General features: G+C 43.1%; 2 protein-coding genes across 2 annotated transcripts in view; one reads left to right on the top strand and one right to left on the bottom strand.

The window, feature by feature from the left end:
• Window positions 1-18,443: 18,443 nt before the first annotated feature.
• Window positions 18,444-18,970, bottom strand: LOC143941165 (non-histone chromosomal protein HMG-17-like). The gene has a single exon (XM_077463189.1). The coding sequence runs from the start codon at window positions 18,953-18,955 to the stop codon at window positions 18,680-18,682; it is 276 nt and encodes a 91-aa protein (XP_077319315.1). The 5' UTR covers window positions 18,956-18,970; the 3' UTR covers window positions 18,444-18,679.
• Window positions 18,971-19,246: 276 nt separating this feature from the next.
• Window positions 19,247-27,011, top strand: part of LOC143941290 (vomeronasal type-2 receptor 26-like) — a 38,421-nt gene continuing 30,656 nt past the window's right edge. Inside the window, exon 1 of the mRNA XM_077463326.1 lies at window positions 19,247-19,360. Coding sequence (XP_077319452.1) covers window positions 19,247-19,360 — 114 coding nt within the window. The remainder of the gene's footprint in view (window positions 19,361-27,011) is intronic.

Raw genomic sequence — 27,011 nt, 5'->3', positions numbered from 1 at the left:
AAGTTTGGCAATAAGGCGGGTAAACTCCTAGCGAGGCTATGCAAAGGCGCCTTTCATCCGACGCACATCACCTCTCTCAAAGATACAAAGGGTGTCCTTCACTCCACCCCGCAAGCAATTAATAAGGTGATGCTAAACTACTACACGGCCCTTTATGCTCCAGACCCTATAGATAATGCCTCCGCCCGCTCCTTCCTAGATAGTGTGCCCCTAACTAAAGTCACTTCTGAACAATTAGAAGCCCTTAATGCCCCCATCTCACTCGCCGAAATCTCCTCCACGATCCGCACACTAACCCCATCCAAAGCTCCGGGTCCCGATGGTTTCACCAGTGAATTCTATAAAACCCTCTCCTCCATCACAGAGCCCACACTACACAAGGTATATAATGGCATCTGGTCCGGTGGTCCATATCTCCCCTCTGGGAACCAGGCTGTTATTAAACTCCTCTACAAAAAGGGGAAGGACCCTCTCGAACCAGGCTCGTATAGGCCGATTTCCCTCCTCAACCTGGATGTCAAGATACTGTCCAAAATAATAGCCACCAGACTAGCTGCCATTATCCCCTCCCTAATCCATCCTGCCCAATCTGGCTTTGTGAAGGGCAGAACTGCCACCTTGAACATCCGTAAGGTTATGCTCGCCTTGGAACATGCAAAAAACAACCCTGATGGGGACTTTGCCATTATAACATTAGATGCGGAAAAGGCATTCGACAATGTCAGTTTTGATTGGCTCTCTATGTCCCTATCCGAAATGGGCTTCAAAGGCCACTTCTGCCACCTTATCAAAGCCATGTATTCCTCCCCTGTAGCTAAATTAGTTGCGGCTGGTGTTCTTTCAGATGAATTTCGCCTGCACAAGGGCACTCGTCAGGGGTGCCCACTCTCCCCACTCCTCTTTAACATCGCCCTAGAACCCCTGTCCAGATATCTAACACACAAGGCCCCCCTTCACGGTATCCGCATAGGTCAACACGATCTGCGCACCTCCCTCTTTGCAGATGATGTGCTCATTTTTTCGTCGGACCCTGCCTCCGACATGCTCACCATTAAAGAGGTCTTTGACGTATTCAGATCCTGCTCAGGGCTTCGAATAAATTACGGCAAAAGCGAAATCCTCCCGATAGGCTCCCATCGTACACCCCCCTGGACGCAACATTCTATCTTCACAACCGCTAGCTCCCACATCACCTATCTTGGTATTAAAATTGGTAAATTGCCTTCCACCCTTTACCACCTTAACTACCCCCCTCTGATCACAAAAATTTCTCAGGAAATGGTGAACTGGATGGATCTGCCTCTCTCGCTTCTGGGAAGATGCCACCTTCTAAAAATGGTTAGTTTTGCCAGGCTACTGTACCCACTCCAAACCATCCCTCTGCTCCTTCTCCACAAGGATGTCAAGACTCTAGAGTCAGCTTTTTCTTCCTTTCTGTGGCAGGGCAAACGCCCACGTATAGCCCTAAAAAAGTTGCATCTTCCCAGACACGAGGGGGGTATTAGCTTGCCTAACTTAAGATTGTATAATTTGTCATGTTTGTTACGCACTGGCTTGGATTGGATATCCCAATCCTCCAAATACTCCAACTACTCTATGGAAGCCGCCATGGTCTCTCCACTTTCGTTGACAGCTCTCCTCCACTGCCGGTGGAAATCGGTACCACCTCTGCTCCAACACAATCTCCTACTCCGGGACACTGCCATAGCCTGGAGAGAAACCAGGAAGTGCCTCAAGCTCCCCCCTTTTGTTTCCAGGCACCTCCCGATACAGGGGAACCCTACTTTCTCCCCTGGCCTTCTCCACAAGACATTCCACCTCTGGAAAGAGAAGGGCATCACAAGCTTTGCTACACTTTGTGACCTGGACTCTGGCCGCCCTCTGCCATTTGCTCTCCTAGCAGAAAAGTTTTCCCTCCCTCCAGCCCATGCCTTTCATTATAGGCAATGTACCAGCTACTTAAACGGCATCTGCAGAGAGGAACATAAACGCTTCACCCTAACTTTCTTGGACCGTCTGCTCAGAGATGATACCTACAAAATATCAGACGTCTACAAACCTTTGCTCCAGCGATGTTCCTCCCCCCTGACTTCTTCATCTGTCGCCAATTGGAAGAAAGACTTTCCTGACCCGGATCTAGTAGACAAAATTCTGCACGGTCTCAACAAAGTCTACCGACTGACTCCCAACGAACTTTGGAGAGAATCGCAATTAAAAATTGCCCACCGGGCATACCTTCCCTTCCTTCCATCTGCCACTGACCAGGACACCACCAAGTGTCCCCACTGTCTTCTTAACAGGCCCTCGCTGGCTCACCGCTTCTGGTCCTGCTCCTACATCTCATCATTCTGGGATCGGATACTCGCCTACATCTTCAAAGTTACCTTATTGAAACTGCCAAAGGACCCCCTCCTCCTCATCTTTGGCTATTGGGACCCCCTCTTGCTTCCTTGGTCTCCCAACGGTGGCCTCGTGCCCCCTAACTGCACACCTTGCAAACCTTCCCACAAAGACTGGGCTCTCCTCTGCTTGCTACTAGCCAGGAAATCTGTTCTGAAAAACTGGACTTCTTCTCTTCCCCCCTCCGTTGATCAGACGCAGAAAGACCTCCTTTCACTCCTCTACAAGGACCGATGCAACGCAAATTTTCAGGACGAAAAAGCAAAGTCTCGCTTCTACGCGCTGTGGCTTCCCTTCATACAATTCACTCTCTCCCCGGTGGACATTACCAATTTGGATCACTACACTTTTTTCTATTATGGCGCTTCTCCATCTGCTCTGGGGGTCAGCCCCCTCCCCCCCTCCTAATGGCTAATCTGATCTCAACAACTCACTACCCCCCAGGATCCACCCTACGGAACCCCCCGCCTCTGGGACTAGACACGAGAACCCATGGCTCCTTGCCCCCTCCCCCTCCTTCACCCCCCCCCCGTTTGCCCTTTCCTGTTTGCGTCCCCTCCTCCCTTCCACCCCCCCCCCCCCTTTTTTTTTTTTTTTTTTTTTTTTTATCTTTACTAAATCTTGGGAAATGTCATTTTATTGATTAACTCTATATTGCTATCGCAACAACCTCTTGCCTCAGGATCCATCCAGTTATTGTTGGCTTTGCCGCTCTGTTTTACTTGAGTTATTACTTGATATTTGGTTCCTTTGTTACAGTATGTGATGTACGATTAATATGTTGCAGCCTTACTCTGTTCTCCTTCTATTCGCGTACCTCATCTGTGATGATGGTCCTACTGTACTGCACTTACTTTTGTTGCATATGTACTATTATGTCTGTTTCATTTCTCAATAAATACTCTTTAAAAAAAAAAAGCAGCAGAACACTGCATGAGCTGTTTTTACCGCAACTATTAACTGGGGGGGGGGGATGTAACGATTGAGCCAAGCTTTTAGCTGTTAGCGAATCTAGGGCATGGATGTGGGTTGATGATGTGTTAGATGTTCAGGTGATCATTTCATCAGGTGGATCTGTGGCATCCCCCTCATCAATGATGCATGAGCGTTGATGGTAACGGTGTTGTCTCTGCTCAAGGGGGTCCAGGATGTTCCAATTTCTCAGCAGAGGGTTATCAGAGGGTTACCATCCTCAAAGGAGTGGACATGAAGGATCTTTTGTTCTTAGTGATTTATAATTTCACCAGGGGGCCCCACTTGTATGGAATCTGGTTATTGTGCAGGGGTTTAGTAATTGTAGCTACATTTTTATGTTTCATCATGGTGTACTTAGACAGGTCTACATAGAAGGACTGGCAGCACGCATTAGCTTCTCCTTAACATAGAAGAAGTGTATGCGAACAATGGTGTCCCTTGGTATGGTTTCTGGAAGATGAGTTGGCTTAGGGAGGCGGTGGATGCGATCGATTAACAGTTCTCCAGAGGGAATGTCAGGGAGAAAAGCAGCCATCAGTTGGGTAAAATATTCTTTTAAGGCAGGAAGTTGGAAAGACTTTGGTATTCCTCTATTTTCCTGTTGTTCCTTCTGGAACTGTCCTCAATATCTGCCTGCTTATCTTTTATCCAATCAATGTCATTTTCTTTTTTGCCATGTGCATCTACTAGATTGTTGAAGGATGTGGTAAATTCTCCCATCTTATCTTCTATGTTAGTGACTTTTTCCCCCACAGAAGACAGTTCAGATGTGAAGTGGTGCATTATTTTGACAATATCAGAGTGTATGAAACTCTGAAGGGATAGTAACACGTCTCTCAAAGTTGTGTCCAAGACTGGTTGGTTTGATGTGGGGAAAGATGCAATCAAGTTATGGAGATTAGCACTGTGTTTTGTGAAAGCCTGGATTTCGTTTTAGCTGGGCTGACAGAAGAAGAGGAGCTGCTGCCTGGTAGAGGTGTCACCCGCATTCCATTTCTCATCCCCTGTGTCTGTATACCTGACCTAGTCAGCCTGTTGCATGTAGAGGCTGTGCAGCTGCTAGAGTCATCTTGGAGAGATGGTCTGGCCTCTCATCCAAACCTTGTCAACTCTTTTATACCCTTAATTCCTTACTCCCCCCCCCCCACTGCCCCCACCCACGAACTTGCTTACCGCTCAACAGATTGCCAACCTTTTCAAAAGCAAAGTCGACACAATTCAAAAGGAGATATCCAGCATTCAACTTCCTCCCCTACCCAACACATCAGGTCCAACACCACCCTCAGTACTCTCCTCTTTCTGCCTAGTTACCACCGATGAAGTTGAAAAACTCCTCTCCATGGCCCACCTCACCACTTGTTCCCTGGACCCCGTCCCCTCACAATTACTGTGATCACCTTCAAAAGGAGATATCCAGCATTCAACTTCCTCCCCTATCCAACACATCAGGTCCAACACCACCCTCAGTACTCTCCTCCTTCTGCCTAGTTACCACCGTTGAAGTTGATAAACTTCTCTCCATGGCCCACCTCACCACCTGTCCCCTGGACCCTGTCGTCTCACAATTACTGTGATCACCATCCCATTCCATGCTAAATTCCCTAACCCACATCTTCAACCTCTCCCTCTCCTCCGACACCTTTCCTTCCCCGCTCAAACATGCACTGGTTACTCTCATACTTAAAAAACCCTCACCAGACCCAACCTCTTTGAATAACTTAAGACCCATCTCCCTATTCCTGTTTTCCTCCAAGTTCATCAAATGCCTTATCCATGACAGAATGAGTCGTTACCTCACGCACAACCTTCTCAACCTCCTGCAGTTTGGCTTCCGTTCACAACATTTCACTGAAACTGCCCTACTAAAACTCACCAATGACCTACTAACTGCTAAAACCAATGGCCATTACTTTAAATTAGTTGACCACCTGCGTCTCCTCAGCAAACCACACTCCCTTGGCCTCTGTGATTCTGCTTTTCCCTGGTTCTCCTCCTACCTATCTCAGCACACTTTCAGTGTCACTTACAACTCCATCTCCTCCGCTCCTCTTCTTCCCTCTGTTGGGGTATCCCAAGGCTCTGTCCTTGGGCCCCTCCTATTCTTGCTCAATACCTCTTCCCTGTGCCAGTTGATAACCTCCCATGACTTCCAATACCACGATATGCCAATGACACCCAGATCTATCTCTTCACTCCTCAACTCACCACCTCGATCTCCTCACGGATCTCAAACTTACTGAATGACATATTGGTATGAAAGTCAAACCACTTCCTCAAACTCAATCTTTCTAAAACTGAGCTTGTAATATTTCCTCCTCCCCCCCCCCCCCCATGACTTTACCATTAAGATCAACAGTACTATCATTGGTCCCTCCATACATGCCAGGGTTCTGGGTGTAATCCTTGACTCTGACCTCTCCTTCAGATCTCACATGCTTACCTTACCCCACCATATAAAATTCAAAATTCTAACCACAACATACAAGGCCATCCACAACATCGTCCCCAGCTACATTACCAACCTCATCTGCATATATTGGCCAAATTGTTCCCTCTGATCCTCCCATGACCTCCTGCTCTCTAGCTCCCTTGTTACCTCCTCTCATGCTCGCCTTCAGGACCTCTCCAGAGCCTCTCCCTACCCCTTTATTTCCATGAAAACTCACTTATTCAAGGAAGCCTATCCCACACCCATCTAACAACTGTCCCAGAGCCACTCCCATCAAATCATTCCTCGCATCTTTTACTTTTTGTACTACCACCCCCTCCCTTTAGAATGTAAGCTCTATGAGCAGAGTCCTCCTGTCCTTTCTGTATTGAACTGTACTGTAATTGTGCTGTCCTCCCCTCTACATTGTAAACTGTTGGCGCTATATAAATAATAATAATAACCAAATCATTACCTGTGATTTTAGTAGTGCAGTGGTCCACAGGAGAGCATTGGTCCAGGGAGCTGGAAGGGACATGGTCAGCTAATCCTCTCCACTCGTGAATGCTATTGTCACTTACAGTTGCGGCTAGGTAATGCCCTAGGATAGCGTGTCACGAGAGGATTAGCCTGAGTCTGCCTGAACAGTAGATGCATGAGATAGAGGATGGCATCTCCTCCTGAACAGTGACAGATTGATTTATATTACTTTGCTGTTTTAAATATTGTATCTTGTAATGCCGCATACACACGATCGGAATTTCGGCCAGAAAAAGACAGATGAGAGCCTTTAATGCGACCGTGTGTATGCTCCATCAGAATTTACCTGTCCAAATTACCGCCAGCCAAAAATTTATAGCATGTTCTCAATTCTCACGAAGGAACTATGTATGCAATTCCAACACGCCAAAAATCACGCATTCTCAGTTTCAACTACGAGACAGAAGCTATTGGCTACTGGCTATTGAACTTCCTTTTTCTTTTATAAATAATCGGAATTTGGTGTGACCATGTGTAGGCAAGACAGCTTCAGCTGAATTCCATCTGAGTTCCGTCGGGAAAACCACCAGAGCTTTTTCCGACAAGAATTCTGGCCATGTCTATGCGGCATAAGTGTAATCATAAGAGGAGTTGTTCTAACAATAACAGTAAACTAGAAATGAGATCACGCTATGTGGAGTGTAGGGATGAGCCGAACACCCCCTGGTTTGGTTCGCACCAGAACTTTCGAACGGACTGAAAATTCGCATGAACTTTAGAACCCCATTGAAGTCTATGGGACTCGAACGTTCAAAATAAAAAGTGCTAATTTTAATGGCTAATATGCAAGATACTGTCCTAAAAAGGGTTTGGGGACCTGGCTCTTGCCCCAGGGGACATGGGTCAATGCTTAAAATGTTTTTAAAAATGGCCGTTTTGGCGGGAGCACTGATTTTAATGACGATTAAAGTTAAAGAACAAAAAGTGAAATATTCCTTTAAATATAGTGCCTGGGGGGTGTCTATAGTATGCCTGTGAAGTGCCACGTGTTTCCCGTGTTTAGAACAGTCCCTGCACAAAATGACATTTAACTGAAAAAAAGTCATTTAAAACTGCTTGCGTTTTTAATGTCATATCTGGTTCCAGCAATATGGATGAAAATAATTGAGAAAAATGGCATGGGTAGCCCCCCCTGCCCATTACCAGCCCCTTTGGGTCTTGTATGGTTATTAAGGGGAAACCGGTACCCATATTAAAAAAAGGAAATACGTGGGGCCCCCGGCCCTATATACTCAGAACAGCAGTATACAGGCGGTGCAAACAAGACAGGAATTGTATAGATTTGTTGTTTTAAGAAGAATCTGTGTGTAATTTTTAACTGGTACATTTTTCAAAGTGTAGCTCCAGTCAAAAAATCTATTTTTAAGCTTTTTGGAAAACATAGGGAAGGGTTATCACCCCTGAATAATTTGTTTTGCCGTCCGTCTATTTTCATCTCATTTCCTGTTGTCTCCTTCCGTTTGCAAGTAGGAGACTTTTGTAAGTTGGATGTTTGAAAGTAGGGGCCTGCCCTATATTCTCTGCAGAAATGGCGAAACAAGGTGTTGGTGTTGCCACAACATTGTAAGCCCTCAAACTGACTCGTGGTGGGCGCTGGAGCGCTCCCATGCTGTGAACGATTATATCAAGAATTGTAATTACATACCATTGTTAAACAGTGGTAGAAAAATGTACTATTGGTGGTTGTGGTGCTGGTGCCACAACACTATAAGTGCCTCACAGTTACTCTGGGTGGGCACAGGAACGGGCACTGCTGTGAAATATTATATCAAGAATTGTAATTACATGCCCCTGTTAAACAGGGGCTGAAAAATTGGGCCTTAGGCACTGGTGCCACGACACTGCAACCTCTCCCATATACTCTAGTTCTAGTGCAGGAATGAGCCCTGCTACAAAGCATTGCATCAAAAGTTGTAATTAAACGCTCCCATGTTAAATAGGGGCAGAAAAATTGGGCTGCTGGCACTGGTGCTGGTGCCACGACACTGCAACCTATTACAAAAGAGCAATATAGCTAACTATATAGGTGGATATAATGGTGTATACTGCGGTCAGGGCACACAGACAACACGCACAATCTCCTACAACCGACTGCAAGCTCTATTACAAAAGAGCAATATAGCTAGCTATATAGGTGGATATAACGGTGTATACTGCGGTCAGGGCACGCAGACAACACGCACAATCTCCTACAACTGACTGCAAGCTCTATTACAAAAGAACAATATAGTTAGCTATATAGGTGGATATAACGGTGTATACTGCGTTCAGGGCACGCAGACAGCATGCACAATCTCCTACAACTGACTGAAAGCTCTATTACAAAAGAGCAATATAGCTAGCTATATAGGTTGATATAATGGTGTATACTGTGGTCAGGGCACGCAGACAGCACGCACAATCTCCTACATCTGACTGCAAGCTCTATTACAAAAGAGCAATATAGCTAACTATATAGGTGGATATAACGGTGTATACTGCGTTCAGGGCACACAGACAACACGCACAATCTCCTACAACCGACTGCAAGCTCTATTACAAAAGAGCAATATAGCTAGCTATATAGGTGGATATAACGGTGTATACTGTGGTCAGGGCACGCAGACAACAGGCACAATCTCCTACAACTGACTGCAAGCTCTATTACAAAAGAAAAATATAGCTAGCTATATAGGTGAATATAACGGTGTATACTGCGGTCAGGGTACGCAGACAACACGCACAATCTCCTACAACTGACTGCAAGCTCTATTACAAAAGAACAATATAGTTAGCTATATAGGTGGATATAACGGTGTATACTGCGTTCAGGGCACGCAGACAGCACGCACAATCTCCTACAACTGACTGAAAGCTCTATTACAAAAGAGCAATATAGCTAGCTATATAGGTTGATATAATGGTGTATACTGCGGTCAGGGCACGCAGACAGCACGCACAATCTCCTACATCTGACTGCAAGCTCTATTACAAAAGAGCAATATAGCTAGCTATATAGGTGGATATAATGGTGTATACTACGGTCAGGGCACGCAGACAACAGGCACAAACTCCTGCAGATTGCTAACAGCTCAATTACAGAAGACCAAGAATGCAAAATCGGCCGATAATGAATGGTGTATACTGTGTTGAAGGTACACAGAGAACACCCACTAACTCCTACAGACGCCAACACACTACACAAGGCATCCTGCCTGTGGGCAATCATGGCTCTCCTTGCTGCCGGCGCTGTGATTGGCCAAGCATGCGGGGTCACAGTGCATGCTTGGCCAATCATGAGCCAGCAATGCACTGCGATGGCACAGTGCATTGTGGGCTGTGAGCGCCACACGAATTTGGCGCAAACGGCCCATAACGTTGGGTATTTGTCGAATGGGCGAACAGCCGATGTTCAACTCTAACATGAAGTTCATCCCTAGTGGAGTGTTTCTCTTTCTCTTGTGATCAGCAACCCATGGAGTGATGAACTGAATGGATGGAATCCTGAACAGGTGGATGACCTTGACCTTTTTTAAGGCTTCCGCATTTTAGCAGTCTGGTGAGTGTTTACCCTTAGGAGAGAGTGACTCACGAGGTGTGGACTCTGGTCTTTGGTGCATGCTTTATGGATAATGACAGGGATTGTCACCTACTGACTGTACATCTCATCACCCAGTATCATGCTTTATTTCTCTTAGCCCCCGTATACACGGTCGGACATTCCGGCAACCAAATCCGTCTGATAAATTTCGATGGATTTAGTTCGGAAGTGGTCTGGAAGTGGTGTTGCATACACACAGTCGGACTAAGTTGTCGGAATTTCCGGTTGCCAAGAACACGGTGACGTAAGCCGCGTACGATGGGACTAGAAAAAGGAAGTTCAGCACCACGTCCGGCACCCTTTGGGCTCCTTCTGCTGATCTCGTGTTTATCGCGTGTTAGTAGAAGTTTGGTGAGAGAAGATTCGCGCTTTTCAGATTTGTGCTTCAGATCGTTACTGCTCTTCAGTGTGTGCTTGGCATTGCTGTTTATGGGTGCTTTCTGTTGTCCGTTCTGACCAGCCGACCGTTTTAAGCTATTTTTCGTGTACGTACTCGTCATAGAGAGTGTGCTGTCCAGGGGCTTGGTGTTGAGCTTTTAGCTTTGACACAAGCCCGATCCATGAACAGGGCGAGGAGGAGTTTGTGGACCAAGAATTGGTTGCGCCAGCGTGACCAGTTCTCGCACAGGCCTTTGCTTCGTGAGATCCGGGAGAATAATCCTGATGATTTCAGGAATTATCTCTGGATGACAGACCCCATTTTTCACCATCTGCTGGCTTTGCTGTCCCCTTATATCAGCAGGCAGGATACCATCACTCCGGAGCAAAGGCTCATTGCCACGTTGGGCTACTTGGCGACAGGGAGAAGCTTTCAGGACCTAAAGTTCTCCACAGGCATCTCCCCCCAGGCTCTTGGAATCATTAATCCAGAGACCTGTTCTTCCATAATTCAGGTCCTGCAGAAGGACTATATGAAGTTACATTTTCTCCTTTAACATCACATTCTATGTATTTAATGATTGCTAATCTATTGCATTTTTCTTCTCATTCCCTAATTACCATGATTGCAATATGCTCTAATTGATATGCTGTGCCTCTTTGTCCTCATGCATGCTGGAAGCTTTTCAAGTTCCTTTTTTGTCCTTCATACATATTTACCTTCACTAACTTCCCCAGCATGCTCTTCTGGGGCCATAAACCTGTACAAATTATATATAAAGTTGCGCTAAAGTCACATGAAAAATTAAAATAAAAAAAGTCCAATACAAATTATTGAGATAAAAATTGAAAAATATCCTGTGTAGAGTTCAGTGAAGAAAAAAAGAAGTCTTTTTATAATAAGGGACTCTTTGTTTCCACGAAAAACCAATGAATAGAAAAACCAATCCTTTTTACGAGTTCAGTGTAATCTTCTTACAAATCCAAAGTTAAAAAAAGTTTGACCCTTACCACAATGGGTGGACTCCCAGTCAATGGAGTCGTTAGCGCGAGCAGACAGCCCTCTGCGGGGTTCTTTTGCGTGTAATCCGTTCCGTTATGGTACTAAACATAAATATAAATGTGAATCCTTCGGAAGTGATCGACATAGATTACGACAATTCCATGCGTCCTCCTTCCCTTCTCGAACACCGTAGGCAGTGGTAATCCAATCTCTCTGTACGTCTGGAGTTTGTTTATAGCTCCCCAGCGAATCCTCCGATATCAGGGTTTTACAATAAGCAAACCTGTGGTAAAATACAAACTACTCGGGCCTCTCGGCCACGAGTAGAAGGAAGGGGAAAAACAAAGAAGGACTCCGATCGTGAAAATACCGTTTGGCAAGCGACAATTTTATTAAAAAATCCTTTTTTGAACATACAGCAGACCAATGACCGAATAGGTCCGATTCTAGAGAAAACTTTATAGTATACAATAGACCAAAAGGTACGACCGAATCGGTCTAGCTCTAATACATGAAAAAAAATATATATATGCATAGAAAACCGGTTAAAAAATAAAAACAAACATACACCCGTGCTAGGGAATATTCTAAGCGTGGTGGTATCAGCACAAACAGCCCGACATGTTTCGTTAAAACTTACATCCTCCTGGGGCACAGGTGATATGCTGATCCATCATGTCTAAATAGCGTTACGATTAAACCAAGCCTCGATTGCGTTCGAAAGAGGGGAGGGTCGGCATTCCGGCCGAACCAAGCCTCACTTCCGGACGGTAACCATTTTTTCGAAGGCTATACAACGAATCCCTCGTCCTACAAATCATTGGTCCCGCCCAGGTCGCCATTTTCATGGAGACCAGAAACACGGTCCAGGTCCGGAACGAAGTGTTAAGATTAAAACAAACCTCGATTGCATTCGAAAGAGGTGGAGGTCAGCATTCCGGCTGAACCAAACCTCACTTCCGAACGACTAATTTTTTTCTCTCGAAGGATATAGAAATGAATCGAATCCCGCATCTCTCAAACCATTGGTCCCGCCCCGGTCTCCATTTTCGTGGAGACCAAACGCGGTACAGGTCTGGAACAATACCTAAGCTCAAGTTCTATTTTCATAAACATTGAACCTACACATGAACTGCACACCTCTAACTAAAAAGCACTTATCGAAGAGTATACAACTACTCCTATTCGAATGGCCCACGGTGTCCAGTTCATATTTATGAAATCATTTTTCTAAATAAAATCTAAATAAAAGAAAGTGGTCCGTCCCCATTTAATTCAAAAAATAAAATAAAAATAAAAAAAGACCCGAAAAATTATAAATGAAAAAATAAAATAAAAAATACCTATAAGGCGTACCCTATCTATGTTATATATCAATTGTAATTCATACCCCTCATGCATTATCTATGAAAGCATTAATTTCTATATCTACATTGAGTCCAAAAGGCTTAAGGCTCTTAATTTTATATATCCAACTCATTTCGAGTTTTGAAATTGCCCTCTTTTTAGGACCACCCCTCCAAGGTAGCTGTAATTTATCAATTCCCAGGAGGGATGTCCCCCTAGGGTCATGATCGTGTACTTCCAAGTAATGTTTTGAAACCGGGTGTCCTTTAAAACCCCTTCTAATATTACCCAAATGTTCGCCCAACCTCACCTGAAGTAATGTGCGACCCACATAGTGGAGCCCACAGGGACAGGTTAAGAGATATACCACGCCCTCTGTAGAGCAGGTTATAAATTTTTTAATAGGGAAGATTTGTTTAGTACTTCCTGAACAAAATTCTGTTGTTTTCTTTACCTTTATATTATTAATGGAACACACACAGCATTTATTACATTTAAAAAACCCTATCAGATTCTGAAAGAACATAGGTTTAATTATCGGGGGATCGCACACATTAGGTGCGATTTTTTGTCTGATAGATGGCACACCCCTAAACACCACCTGTGGTCTCTCTGGGAGAAATGAACCCAGAATTTGGTCATTTTTAATTATATGCCAGTGCTTACGCACAATTTTCTTGACCGAAAAGTGTTGTTGAGAGAATCCAGTAACAAATGGACACTGGAAATTGCTGTTAATACTATTCCCCTCCACCTCAGTTCTTTCTTTAAGTAAGAGGCTACGGTCAATCTCTCGTACCTGCCTCAATTTTTCTTTTAAGTCTCGTTCCTCATAGCCTTTGGCCAATAATCTCTCTACAAGGACCCTGGCCTGTATATCAAAATCTTCCTCCCGGGAGCAGTTACGCCTCATTCTAATGAACTGGCTTTTCGGAACGGACTGTAGCCACGCTTTATGGTGGCAACTGTCACGTGGGATAAATGCGTTACGATCAGTGTCCTTGAAAAACGTGGCTGTCAGTAGGTCATCTCCCTCATTCCAGATTTTCAGATCCAGAAAATTAATAGTGTGTTGACTCGCTTCATACTTAAATTCTATCCCTCTATCATTCCTATTAAGTTCCATCATAAACTCCTCAAGTGACTCAAAAGAGCCATTCCATAGGAGGAGGACGTCATCTATATACCTAGCCCAGAGGGCCAATTCAGGTCTTTTATCCAAATAGATGACGTCCTCCTCCCATTTCCCCATAAAGAGGTTCGCCAAGCTGGGGGCGAATTTAGCCCCCATGGCCACTCCCCTCTTCTGGAGAAAGAAACCTCCCGCATGCCAAAAGAAGTTATGCATAGTGGCATATTCTAGGAGTTCCATAATGAAATCCTTCTGTTTGTCCACCAAACCTGAGTTTTTATCCAAAAAATACTTTACTGACCAAAGGCCCCAGTCATGTGGGATCACTGTATATAGGGATGTCACATCCGCTGTCACCATCCAAACGCCCTCCTGGTATTGACAGTTTTTAAGGATATTAATAGTATGACGTGTATCCTTAATGTAAGCAGGTAGGAGTTTAACTAGAGGTTGTAGGAACCCGTCTATGTATTTCCCTGCTCTCGACGTTAATGAGTCGATACCACTAATAATGGGTCTACCCGGTGGGTGAACCGGATCTTTATGTATCTTAGGCAGGTAGTACATGACGGGTATCCTAGAAGAGACAGGGACTAAAAAGGACTTCTCCTTTTTATTTACAATACCCGTCTCAAAGCCTCACTTGACAATATCCTCTAGTTCCTTTTTATATTTAAATCTTGGATCACCGGGTAGTGGAATATATGTATCAGTATCTCCGATTATTCTATTGAGTTCACCTAAATAGTCCTCCTTATTTAATATCACAATCCCCCCTCCCTTATCCGCGGGTCTAATAACCAGATTTTTCTGGTTACAAAGCTGATTGAGACCCAATTGTAATTCCCTTGTCCTCTTTGTCTCTTTGATTTTTAGACATTCAAGATCCCTAATGACAACGTCCCTAAAGACCCTGATAGATGCAGATAGACTGCCTGGGGGGTTGAAGAGGGATGCGTTACTTAAACCAGAATGTTTGATATCAGTCTGGCTAATCGCATTCCTCTCCTGTGTATTAGACAACATGTACCTTTTAACGTTCAATTTCCTGGTGTATTTTTGTATATCCATATACGTTTCGAATTTATTAAGAGCCTTGGGGGGGGGGGCATATTTTAGCCCCTTATCTAAAACGGAAATCTCAGCCTCAGTAAGAATGACACTACTGAGATTGAAAATTCCCTCTCCATTTATTCCCTTTTTCGTTTTGCTTTTTGATCTCCGTCCACCTCTCTTTCCTCTCTGGGTTCTATTGGTCTTTCTATGTTCTGTTCCTCCTGTTCTGATTGTTGTTCTTCCCATCGGGGGTATTGAGGAGGTCCCCACTCCAATTCCCTTCTTTGAGGGTACGGGGGTTGGTACCAAGGAGTCCTTTCTCTTCCTCCACCTCTTGGTCCCCTATACTCTCCTGGTAAGTCCATCCTATTTTCAAAGTATGTATCCTGATTGTTCATACCTTGAAATCTATTTTGGGTTGGGACATTGTATTCCTGGTATCTACCATCCCTATATATGTTACCCTGGTTCACATAAGGTCCATACTCATTCCCATACGCTCCATTCGGAAATGTAGCGTATGGATAATAATTCCCTTGTCTCACATCATTAAAGGGCTTCCTATTTTTTGGTTTCCAGTGAGGGGATTTTTTTCCCGGGTTCTTTGCGGGGTAACCTGGAGTTTTTGGTCTCAATTGAGGTGGTTTATAGTATCTCTCAGGGGATCTAAAAGACACCCTTCTATTATTATCCTGTCGTTGAGTTTGACTTAGCGGGGGTCTATACTGATTATTATCCGTTTTCTTAGGCCGCCCAGTATTACCCTGACTTATGTTAGATGTGGAGGGTTCTACCATTTCTGAACAGACCATAGGTTCCACTTCATTATTAGTGATTTTACTTTGCCATTCAAATACTAAACCATTCTTATAGTCTCCTACGTCCCTATTATACTTTTTTATTTTCTTATTCTTTTGTTCAACCTCTTCCTTTTCTAATAATTTTTTAAGACTAACAGATCTTTCTTTATATTCCTCACTTCCAATGTGGGGTAAAAGTTTATCTTTAATGAATTTAATCTCTGTGTCTAAGCGACCCAGTTTGTTATTCTTCCTCTGCGTTAAAAAGATGAGGAACTGAACCCCTGCTGTATTAAAATATTTAAACCAGTCTTCCAAGTCAGCCTCACCTTTTTGGGGGCCTACATCCCACCTTAGACTCCGTGGGACCATGGATTCTGCCACATATTGCTCTAAAAATGCTATATCCCATTGGGTGTGGATCTCAGAAATCATTAAATTTTTTAATCTCATAAACAAGCCTCCAAGATCTCCTTCGGGCTCCCTATCTTCAAATACTCCATCTGTCTTGATAACCCTAGTGGATCTATATTCAAAGACATCCATAGTGATGCGATAATCCGTGCGATTTGTGAATTTAGACAGTATTATCTATCAAATATATATTGCAATCCGTGCAACTTGTGAATTTAGACAAATATATATTGCAATCCGTGCAACTTGTGAATTTAGACAAATATATATTGCAATCAGTGCAATTTGTGAATTTAGACAGTATTATCTATCAAATATATATTGCAATCCTATGGTTACGTGTATCAACAATAAAAAAATATACTAAATAGTGCACCAATATTTAACAAAACACCAATATTGAAAAGTACATGTCCCCAGCTGCGAATATAAGGATATTACCCAAATACTATATAAAAAAAGAAAGAAAAATATCGCGCTTGGGGTAAACCTAAAAGCTGCAACTACAACCATCTAATATCAAGATATGAAGAAACTCAAACAAATTATATATAAAGTTGCGCTAAAGTCACATGAAAAATGAAAATAAAAAAAGTCCAATACAAATTATTGAGATAAAAATTGAAAAATATCCTGTGTAGAGTTCAGTGAAGAAAAAAAGAAGTCTTTTTATAATAAGGGACTCTTTGTTTCCACGAAAAACCAATGAATAGAAAAACCAATCCTTTTTACGAGTTCAGTGTAATCTTCTTACAAATCCAAAGTTAAAAAAAGTTTGACCCTTACCACAATGGGTAGACTCCCAGTCAATGGAGTCATTAGCGCGAGCAGACAGCCCTCTGCGGGGTTCTTTTGCGTGTAATCCGTTCCGTTATGGTACTAAACGTATAGATAAATGTGAATCCTTCGGAAGTGATCGACATAGATTACGACAATTCCATGCGTCCTCCTTCCCTTCTCGAACACCGTAGGCAGTGGTAATCCAATCTCTCTGTACGTCTGGAGTTTGTTTATAGCTCCCCAGCGAATCCTCCGATATCAGGGTTTTACAATAAGCAAACCTGTGGTAAAATACAAACTACTCGGGCCTCTCGGCCACGAGTAGAAGGAAGGGGAAAAACAAAGAAGGACTCCGATCGTGAAAATACCGTTTGGCAAGCGACAATTTTATTAAAAAATCCTTTTTTGAACATACAGCAGACCAATGACCGAATAGGTCCGATTCTAGAGAAAACTTTATAGTATACAATAGACCAAAAGGTACGACCGAATCGGTCTAACTCTAATACATGAAAAAAATATTAAATAAGGAGGACTATTTAAGTGAACTCAATAGAATAGTTGGAGATACTGATACATATATTCCACTACCCGGTGATCCAAGATTTAAATATAAAAAGGAACTAGAGGATATTGTCAAGCGAGGCTTTGAGACGGGTATTGTAAATAAAAAGGAGAAGTCCTTTTTAGTCCCTGTCTCTTCTAGGATACCCGTCATGTACTACCTGCCTAAGATACATAAAGATCCGGTTCACCCACCGGGTAGACCCATTATTAGTGGTATCGACTCATTAACGTCGAGAGCAGGGAAATACATAGACGGGTTCCTACAACCTCTAGTTAAACTCCTACCTGCTTACATTAAGGATACACGTCATACTATTAATATCCTTAAAAACTGTCAATACCAAGAGGGCGTTTGGATGGTGACAGCGGATGTGACATCCCTATATACAGTGATCCCACATGACTGGGGCCTTTGGTCAGTAAAGTATTTTTTGGATAAAAACTCAGGTTTGGTGGACAAACAGAAGGATTTCATTATGGAACTCCTAGAATATGCCACTATGCATAACTTCTTTTGGCATGCGGGAGGTTTCTTTCTCCAGAAGAGGGGAGTGGCCATGGGGGCTAAATTCGCCCCCAGCTTGGCGAACCTCTTTATGGGGAAATGGGAGGAGGATGTCATCTATTTGGATAAAAGACCTGAATTGGCCCTCTGGGCTAGGTATATAGATGACGTCCTCCTCCTATGGAATGGCTCTTTTGAGTCACTTGAGTTTATGATGGAACTTTTTTTTTTTTTTTTTTTTTTTTTTTTAATGAGCAAACTCCGAAATGTATTTAAAATGTCATTATAGGCATTGCAAATCAGGCAGGACACTAAAGCATGATATACTTCACTTCCCAGCCCCGAGAATACATTACTATAAAAACAATTAACATTTATCGGTAACAGGATAGATACTTCACATTTAGGAGGATGGAGACTGCCTCAGACAGGCACCTGTGTACTTTGGCTTTACCATCTTCTTCAAACCAAGGACCCGGGGCACGGTAAAGGCTTGAATAGCTGCCTATTTTCCCACAGAATAGAGGAAACCGTAAAGTAATTTATGCCAATTTAATGGAGGGAGTAAAAACACAGGGGCTCGATGTAGCTGTTAAATGAGTGAAGATCACACCGTCACGTCACACCCTGCCCATTAAAACCCACAAAGCATTTGCCAAACACAGCTTAAAATAAAAGTAAAACAAAGTTCTGCATCGTTATAAAACTTGATAAAAAATAGTATTTCAAACTGTACAGTCACCAGAAGTACACAATTATCAAAATTCACACAGTTCACTTGGCATCAGCAGACGCCTCTGCTTTCTGTGCCTGGTCAGACTTTGCTTCTCCATTCTCTGCAGCATTGGTGGCATCTTTTCCAGAGTCTCCCTTTCCTTTCTTGCCTTTGGGAGCTTTGTCAGCTTTCTTTGGAGGAGCTGCCTTCTTGGCTTTTGGCTCTTGTTTAGGTGGGGCTGGTTTAGAAGATAGCCGGGCAGATCTCCTTTGTGGCTCATCCTTTGATTTGGACTTCTCAACCTTTGAGTCTCCTTCAGCCTTTCGTTTGGGCATTTTGATTTCAGACGGAACGAGTGGAAGCAAGAACTTCAAAGACTTTTGGCCGTTATTTCGAGCGAATGAAACCTTATGATGGAACTTAATAGGAATGATAGAGGGATAGAATTTAAGTATGAAGCGAGTCAACACACTATTAATTTTCTGGATCTGAAAATCTGGAATGAGGGAGAGGACCTACTGACAGCCACGTTTTTCAAGGACACTGATCGTAACGCATTTATCCCACGTGACAGTTGCCACCATAAAGCGTGGCTACAGTCCGTTCCGAAAAACCAGTTCATTAGAATGAGGCGTAACTGCTCCCGGGAGGAAGATTTTGATATACAGTCCGGGGTCCTTGTAGAGAGATTATTGGCCAAAGGCTATGAGGAACGAGACTTAAAAGAAAAATTGAGGCAGGTACGAGAGATTGACCGTAGCCTCTTACTTAAAGAGAGAACTGAGGTGGAGGGGAATAGTATTAACAGCAATTTCCAGTGCCCATTTGTTACTGGATTCTCTCAACAACACTTTTCGGTCAAGAAAATTGTGCGTAAGCACTGGCATATAATTAAAAATGACCAAATTCTGGGTTCATTTCTCCCAGAGAGACCACAGGTGGTGTTTAGGGGTGTGCCATCTATCAGACAAAAAATTGCACCTAATGTGTGCGATCCCCCAATAATTAAACCTATGTTCTTTCAGAATCTGATAGGGTTTTTTAAATGTAATAAATGCTGTGTGTGTTCCATTAATAATATAAAGGTAAAGAAAACAACAGAATTTTGTTCAGGAAGTACTAAACAAATCTTCCCTATTAAAACATTTATAACCTGCTCTACAGAGGGCGTGGTATATCTCTTAACCTGTCCCTGTGGGCTCCACTATGTGGGTCGCACATTACGCCCCCTTCAGGTGAGGTTGGGCGAACATTTGGGTAATATTAGAAGGGGTTTTAAAGGACACCCGGTTTCAAAACATTACTTGGAAGTACACGATCGTGACCCTAGGGGGACATCCCTCCTGGGAATCGATAAATTACAGCTACCTTGGAGGGGTGGTCCTAAAAAGAGGGCAATTTCAAAACTCGAAATGAGTTGGATATATAAAATTAAGAGCCTTAAGCCTTTTGGACTCAATGTAGATATAGAAATTAATGCTTTCATAGATAATGCATGAGGGGTATGAATTACAATTGATATATAACATAGATAGGGTATGCCTTATAGGTATTTTTTATTTTATTTTTTCATTTATAATTTTTCGGGTCTTTTTTTATTTTTATTTTATTTTTTGAATTAAATGGGGACGGGCCACTTTCTTTTATTTAGATTTTATTTAGAAAAATGATTTCATAAATATGAACTGGACACCGTGGGCCATTCGAATAGGAGTAGTTGTATACTCTTCGATAAGTGCTTTTTAGTTAGAGGTGTGCAGTTCATGTGTAGGTTCAATGTTTATGAAAATAGAACTTGAGCTTAGGTATTGTTCCAGACCTGTACCGCGTTTGGTCTCCACGAAAATGCAGACCGGGGCGGGACCAATGGTTTGAGAGATGCGGGATTCGATTCATTTCTATATCCTTCGAGAGAAAAAATTAGTTGTTCAGAAGTGAGGTTTGGTTCAGCCGGAATGCTGACCTCCACCTCTTTCGAATGCAATCGAGGTTTGTTTTAATCTTAACACTTCGTTCCGGACCTGGACCGTGTTTCTGGTCTCCATGAAAATGGCGACCTGGGCGGGACCAATGATTTGTAGAACGAGGGATTCGTTGTATAGCCTTCGAAAAAATGGTTACCGTCCGGAAGTGAGGCTTGGTTCGGCCGGAATGCCGACCCTCCCCTCTTTCGAACGCAATCGAGGCTTGGTTTAATCGTAACGCTATTTAGACATGATGGATCAGCATATCACCTGTGCCCCAGGAGGATGTAAGTTTTTACGAAACATGTCGGGCTGTTTGTGCTGATACCACCACGCTTAGAATATTCCCTAGCACGGGTGTATGTTTGTTTTTATTTTTTAACCTGTTTTTTATGCATATATATATTTTTTTTATGTATTAGAGTTAGACCGATTCGGTCGTACCTTTTGGTCTATTGTATACTATAAAGTTTTCTCTAGAATCGGACCTATTCGGTCATTGGTCTGCTGTATGTTCAAAAAAGGATTTTTTAATAAAATTGTCGCTTGCCAAACGGTATTTTCACGATCGGAGTCCTTCTTTGTTTTTCCCCTTCCTTCTACTCGTGGCCGAGAGGCCCGAGTAGTTTGTATTTTACCACAGGTTTGCTTATTGTAAAACCCTGATATCGGAGGATTCGCTGGGGAGCTATAAACAAACTCCAGACGTACAGAGAGATTGGATTACCACTGCCTACGGTGTTCGAGAAGGGAAGGAGGACGCATGGAATTGTCGTAATCTATGTCGATCACTTCCGAAGGATTCACATTTATCTATACGTTTAGTACCATAACGGAACGGATTACACGTAAAAGAACCCCGCAGAGGGCTGTCTGCTCGCGCTAATGACTCCATTGACTGGGAGTCCACCCATTGTGGTAAGGGTCAAACTTTTTTTAACCTTGGATTTGTAAGAAGATTACACTGAACTCCTAAAAAGGATTGGTTTTTCTATTCATTGGTTTTTCGTGGAAACAAAGAGTCCCTTATTATAAAAAGACTTCTTTTTTTCTTCACTGAACTCTACACAGGATATTTTTCAATTTTTATCTCGATAATTTGTATTGGACTTTTTTTATTTTCATTTTTCATGTGACTTTAGCGCAACTTTATATATAATTTGTTTGAGTTTCTTCATATCTTGATATTAGATGGTTGTAGTTGCAGCTTTTAGGTTTACCCCAAGCGCGATATTTTTCTTTCTTTTTGCCATAAACCTATAGCCTAGTCACTTAGCAATGCATTTTGTCAGCTCCATAGTATTGCTTTCCCGTAATCACCCCCTAACACGTGTACAAATGTTATGTGTGTGCTTAAATTCATGCAGAGTGCCATTTTTATTTAGTTTTTGGTTGGGCAAAACTCATTAGGAACCCCCCTCCCCCCAACTGCTAGGTCGGCTGATAGCAATCCTCTATCTGCTGACTTTGCCAAAACCAATACACACTATACCTACCTTTTTTCTGGTCAGATTTATGGATGAATTCACCAAAGCATGTAGTGCAAGGGCCTGCCTCAATACTTTCAAATGCTACAGTTTCAAGTATTTTTTATCCTATTATTATCTTGATAGGTAATAGCAGAATGTCAAAATGTGCTTCCATTTGTTCTTTTTTTGGTATTATGACACTTTTTACCTGTCCGGTGGGCTGCCAAAAGTGTAAGTAAGGAGTGGCTGGCCAAAGTATCACACATTATTTATGCATTCAGCTCTCAATAAAGTGGAGAGGGTTACCTGTCCAAAACAACCCCCCGTCATTTTTTGCAAGGGTCCATCAGATGGGGGGGATGGGGGAGGTGATGACTCTGATAAGGGGACCTTATACTTTAGGCTTTAAATACTAATTTCCCAAAATGTTATACTGATATTGTCCAAAAATGTTTGTGTTTAATCTGCTTGCAATGTTGAAGTGCGAAATGACTATTTTTTTTTCTTGTTTCACTCCACAGTTTCCTTCAACGCCACAGGAATTGCAGACTGTGGCCTCCCACTTTTCCAGCCGTTGGGACTTTCCCAATTGTGAAGGTGCAATTGATGGGAAACACATCCGCATCGTCCCACCCCCCAACTCGGGGTCGTACCATTATAATTACAAGGGATTTAATAGTATCATGATGTTGGCGGTGGTGTCAGCGACCTATGACTTCCTTTATGTGGACATGGGGCAAAATGGTAGGATGTCGGATGGTGCAGTGTTCGCACGGATGGAATTCTACTGGCGTCGCCAGAGTGGCAGTATGGGCTTGCCACCTCCAGAGGAGAATCTGGAAGAACTCCCGTTCATTTTCGTCGGATGAGGCGTTTGCTCTGTCAAACCATCTAATGCGGCCTTTCCCGATGAGGACCCTCACCCCGGATCAGAGGATGTTTAATTTCTGGCTGGCCAGAGTCAGAAGAGTCGTGAAGAACACTTTCGGAATACTGGCCAGCCGGTTCCACCTATTTTTGAGGCCAATACACATGGCGGAATATAAACAAAATCACATTGTGCTTTCCCGCTGCATTCTGCACAATTTTTTGAAAAAACATTCCTCAAACTATGTGGTCTCAGTTGGCCCAGATGCAGACTTGCTGGAAAATGACAACCTCACGGCCCTTGAAGCTGCTCGTCCTGGCTTGCCCCCCGAAAGCGCCTGCGAGGTCAGAAACCAATACATGGAGTACTTTGTGGGTGGGGGGGCCAATGATATGCCAGACAATATCTGAGGCATTATTTGAATAAATTTTTCTTTGAAACTACAATAATCTTTGTTTTCATTTACTGCTTGGCTTTGTTTTAGGTGTCTCTGAGCAAGATGAGGTGACAGTCTCTTCTTCACATAATCTTATTATGTTGTGGGTCTGCTACACACACACCTTGTTTTTGTTGATAATGTATGTAGTGCATTACTGACAAAAATATTGCTCTTTTTCAGCACCATGGCAGAAATATGTGGGGTTATGAAAATGGCGTGATTGGGGAAATTTAAACATCACTGTGGGTGTTGTTTACTAAAGGCACATCCACTATGCACTACAAGTGCACTGCAAAAGTGCACCTGAAACTGCACTTGGAGTGCAATGTGGATATGCCTTTAGTAAATAACACCCATTGCCACAGAAAACAACAACTTTACTCCAAATACTGCTTTTGCGCATTGAAAAAGGAAACCACACATTGTTGATAATTTCACTTTTTCACTTGTGTGTTTAGAAAAGGGTATTACAACAAACCAACATATTTGGTGTATATAAAAAAATTATTTTGGGTAACATTTTTCTAACTTGGCATTTTTGTGTAAACAGGCATGTATCAAAGCATAACATACAGTACACAGGAACTTACAAAGTTCAACTTTGAAAAGTGAAGACAATATCAGACATGAGTATGTACAAACTGTGCTGATACTGCATTCATCAGATGGGATGTCACCCCTGAAAAAGCTAAATTGGGAAGATGCACACACATTGAAAATCCAAAAGTGGCCATTTTCCTCCTGATCCCATGCTTAATGTCAACATGTGCTATCTCCCATCATGGGGTATCAATGTACATGTTTTGGGGGTGCAACCCCTTCATCTCAACCACTTTCCAAAAAACACGTACATTGATACCCCATGATGGGAGATAGTACATGTTGACACACTGTGTGCATCTTCCAAATTTGGCTTTTTGAAAAATATAAAAGTTTTTTTGAAAAAAAAAAAATATGCTAGCTAGTTTGGGGTGTTTCAGACTCTCCCCAAAACATCAGGGATGTTCTTCATTTTCTGTTGAACATCATTGATGTTTTTCTGTATATTTTCTAAATCACGATTGCACCCCATTATCTCCCCAATGAGGATCTGGGCATTTTCACTGGTAAAATGTGATTCTTCTTCCACATCACCTAAAAAAAGAACACACCATGTATTATAAATATGCAGACATACATTGATTAGCTTACCAGAAGCTGTGGTCTCCGACACTCACCTGTTGTGGTGACAATTTGTCCAACTTCAACAATCTCTAATTCCTCCTCCTCCTCTGCTTCTGGTGTTGGAATTTCCCCTTCTTTGGGAAGTGTGGGGTCCCTGGTGTCCTCAGACGTTCCGAGTCTTCTCTCCCCTATGAGAATGTAAAAGGAATACTTAGCACACAGAGGGCAGAAATAGGAATATGAAACATTGCTTGGAAGTGTGGTACTATTGTGTTTTTTGGCTGAGTTCAAAGGTGAGAATATTATTTTGGACGCTTTCTAAAGCTGGAATACTTACCTGCAGTGTGAACAAATGTAGTGAAGTATAAGTTGGGAAATCATCGTTTTGGGAGTGGGCTAACGAACAATGTTTATTACAAACGATTGAACCCATGAACTTGAAAGTGCCCATTTTAAAATGAACAACATTAAATCAAAGCACATGGAGCAGTATGCAAGCAATAATAATAATATGAACACACGACAACTACTGAAGAACTCACTTGATCCTTCTGTACTGATCGTGCTCCCTCAGTTTCAGGTCTGACCAGCGTTTTCTCAGTTGATGCTTGGATCGTCGTATCCCAAAATTCTTCTGAAGACTCTTCACAACTTTAGTCATGGTCTTGGCCTTTCTGATATTTGGGTTTGGGTAAGGTCCATACTTCCCATCATAGTCGTTCCTCTTCAATATGTCCACCATCTCCAACATCTCTCCAAAATACATATTTGAGGCCTTAAATCTTCTCCTCCAGGATCAGGACATTTCAGGCTCCGGGCTTTTCTCGCCATCCTCCTCGTTAGTGGAATTATGATTGCGCACCTGCTTTGTCTCCGCCATGTGCTCTCCCCACTGCGCCGAAAGAGAAGGGGTGGGGATTAGACTAGAAAGAATGTCAGGGGCAGGCAGAGTTTCACGCATGCAAACTGTATGTAAAACGCAACACGCATGTGTCGTACGTACGATCTATGAACAGAGGGAGAATCTGACGCAAACGAAGGTACAATTTTTAACTTGGTACATCATTAGCCTATACTGCTTCTAGATTGAGGCCTGCATTGGGACAAGATTTAGTCAAGTTTAGCCTGACATTAGGGTTTGTCTTGTGTTGTGTCTTGCAGAGATTATGGATGGGTTTAATGACCACAGTTTCCTCCCTCTGTTCATCAATAAGTACAGAGAGCTGCCCTGCCTGTGGCAATCTACGCATCCCCATTACAGTAACAAATTAAAGAGGCAGGCAGCAATGGAGAAACTGGTTGAGTTTGTGAAGCCAGTGGTCCCCAGGGCAGACATCAACTATTTAAAAACGAAAATTGGTGGCCTCAGGAGTACATATATGAGGGAGCGGAAGAAGATGCTGGAGTTGAAGCAGATTACTTTTATGTCCCCAGGCTGTGGTATTATGACAGGATGCAGTTTCTGTCAGACCAGGCTGAGGTCAGGGAATCCCTCTCTACCCTTCCTTACATGCATCCTTCTATGCTACATTCCACTCCTGCTGAGTCTTCCGACGCTCAACATGGGCCTTCCACTCAGGAAGAACTGGGGGAGCCCAGCTTCAGCCAGGTATAGTATTGTTCTACATATTTTGGGAGTAAAAATTAATGATGTTAACTTGATTTTTGCTCTCTAATTGCTGATTTTAGAAAGTGTTTCACATATCAATAGACAGTAGTGGCCAAAACCTTTGGTCCAAGAATGAAAAACGCTGGGCTCAGAATTATAGTCTTTTGTATTGGTTAACAATTTGCAACAGTCTTGAGCTGAAAATTGTGTGTGTGTTTGATGAACCAAAAACTAAAACGATATCCCTTTTTCATACACAGGAAGACATCAGTCAGGAGGAGGGTGGGGAATGCAGCAGCCAGGAGGTGGCTGTGGAAAGTGGCAGCCAGGCGGAGGCAGCAGTAAGCGGCAGCCAAGTGGTGGGCGGGCGGAGGAGCCTGACTGAATCCCAAGTCCCTCCCCTCCGCCTTCCACGCAAAAGGGCCAGAAAGGGGGGGGGGATGTGGAGGAGTCGGCTCTGAAGCTGATCGGAGAGGCTTCAGTGGCCCTCAAACCCACTCCACCTATCAATAGGCCTTTGCTGCCTTGGCTGCCTGCAAACTCCAGAAAATGGAGGAGGGGCAACAGATCTTGTGAGGAGCTAATTATCCACACCCTCAACAAGGGGCTGTTGGGCCAAATCACACAAGCAACACACACTCCTCCTTCTGCTACACCTTCAGCACCACAGCCACAGCCTGTAAAGAAGCATGGAAGGAAGACTAGAGAGTGATGACCTGGGTTCAGTCTGGTCTGACAGAAGATGCAGCCTCTTGTAGTACCACAGCCTGGGAACATAGATATCATCTGCTGCTGTTCCGGGTTTCTTGGACTTCAGGACCAGACTGTTCTCCCTCAGATATGTACTCCTCTGCCCACCAATTTTTGCGTTTAAATAT

This window comes from Lithobates pipiens, unplaced genomic scaffold, assembly GCF_037356315.1.
Source record: "Lithobates pipiens isolate NorthernLeopardFrog02 unplaced genomic scaffold, aLitPip1_a1.2 Scaffold_3, whole genome shotgun sequence".
Classification (NCBI taxonomy): domain Eukaryota; kingdom Metazoa; phylum Chordata; class Amphibia; order Anura; family Ranidae; genus Lithobates; species Lithobates pipiens.
The sequence above is the reverse complement of the archived record's forward strand: the minus strand, read 5'-3'. Positions and strand labels throughout refer to the sequence as shown.

Coding starts and splice junctions, on each gene's coding strand:
- LOC143941165 (XM_077463189.1), bottom strand. CDS start 18,955: ATGCCCAAACGAAAGGCTGAAGGAGACTCAAAGGTTGAGAAGTCCAAA.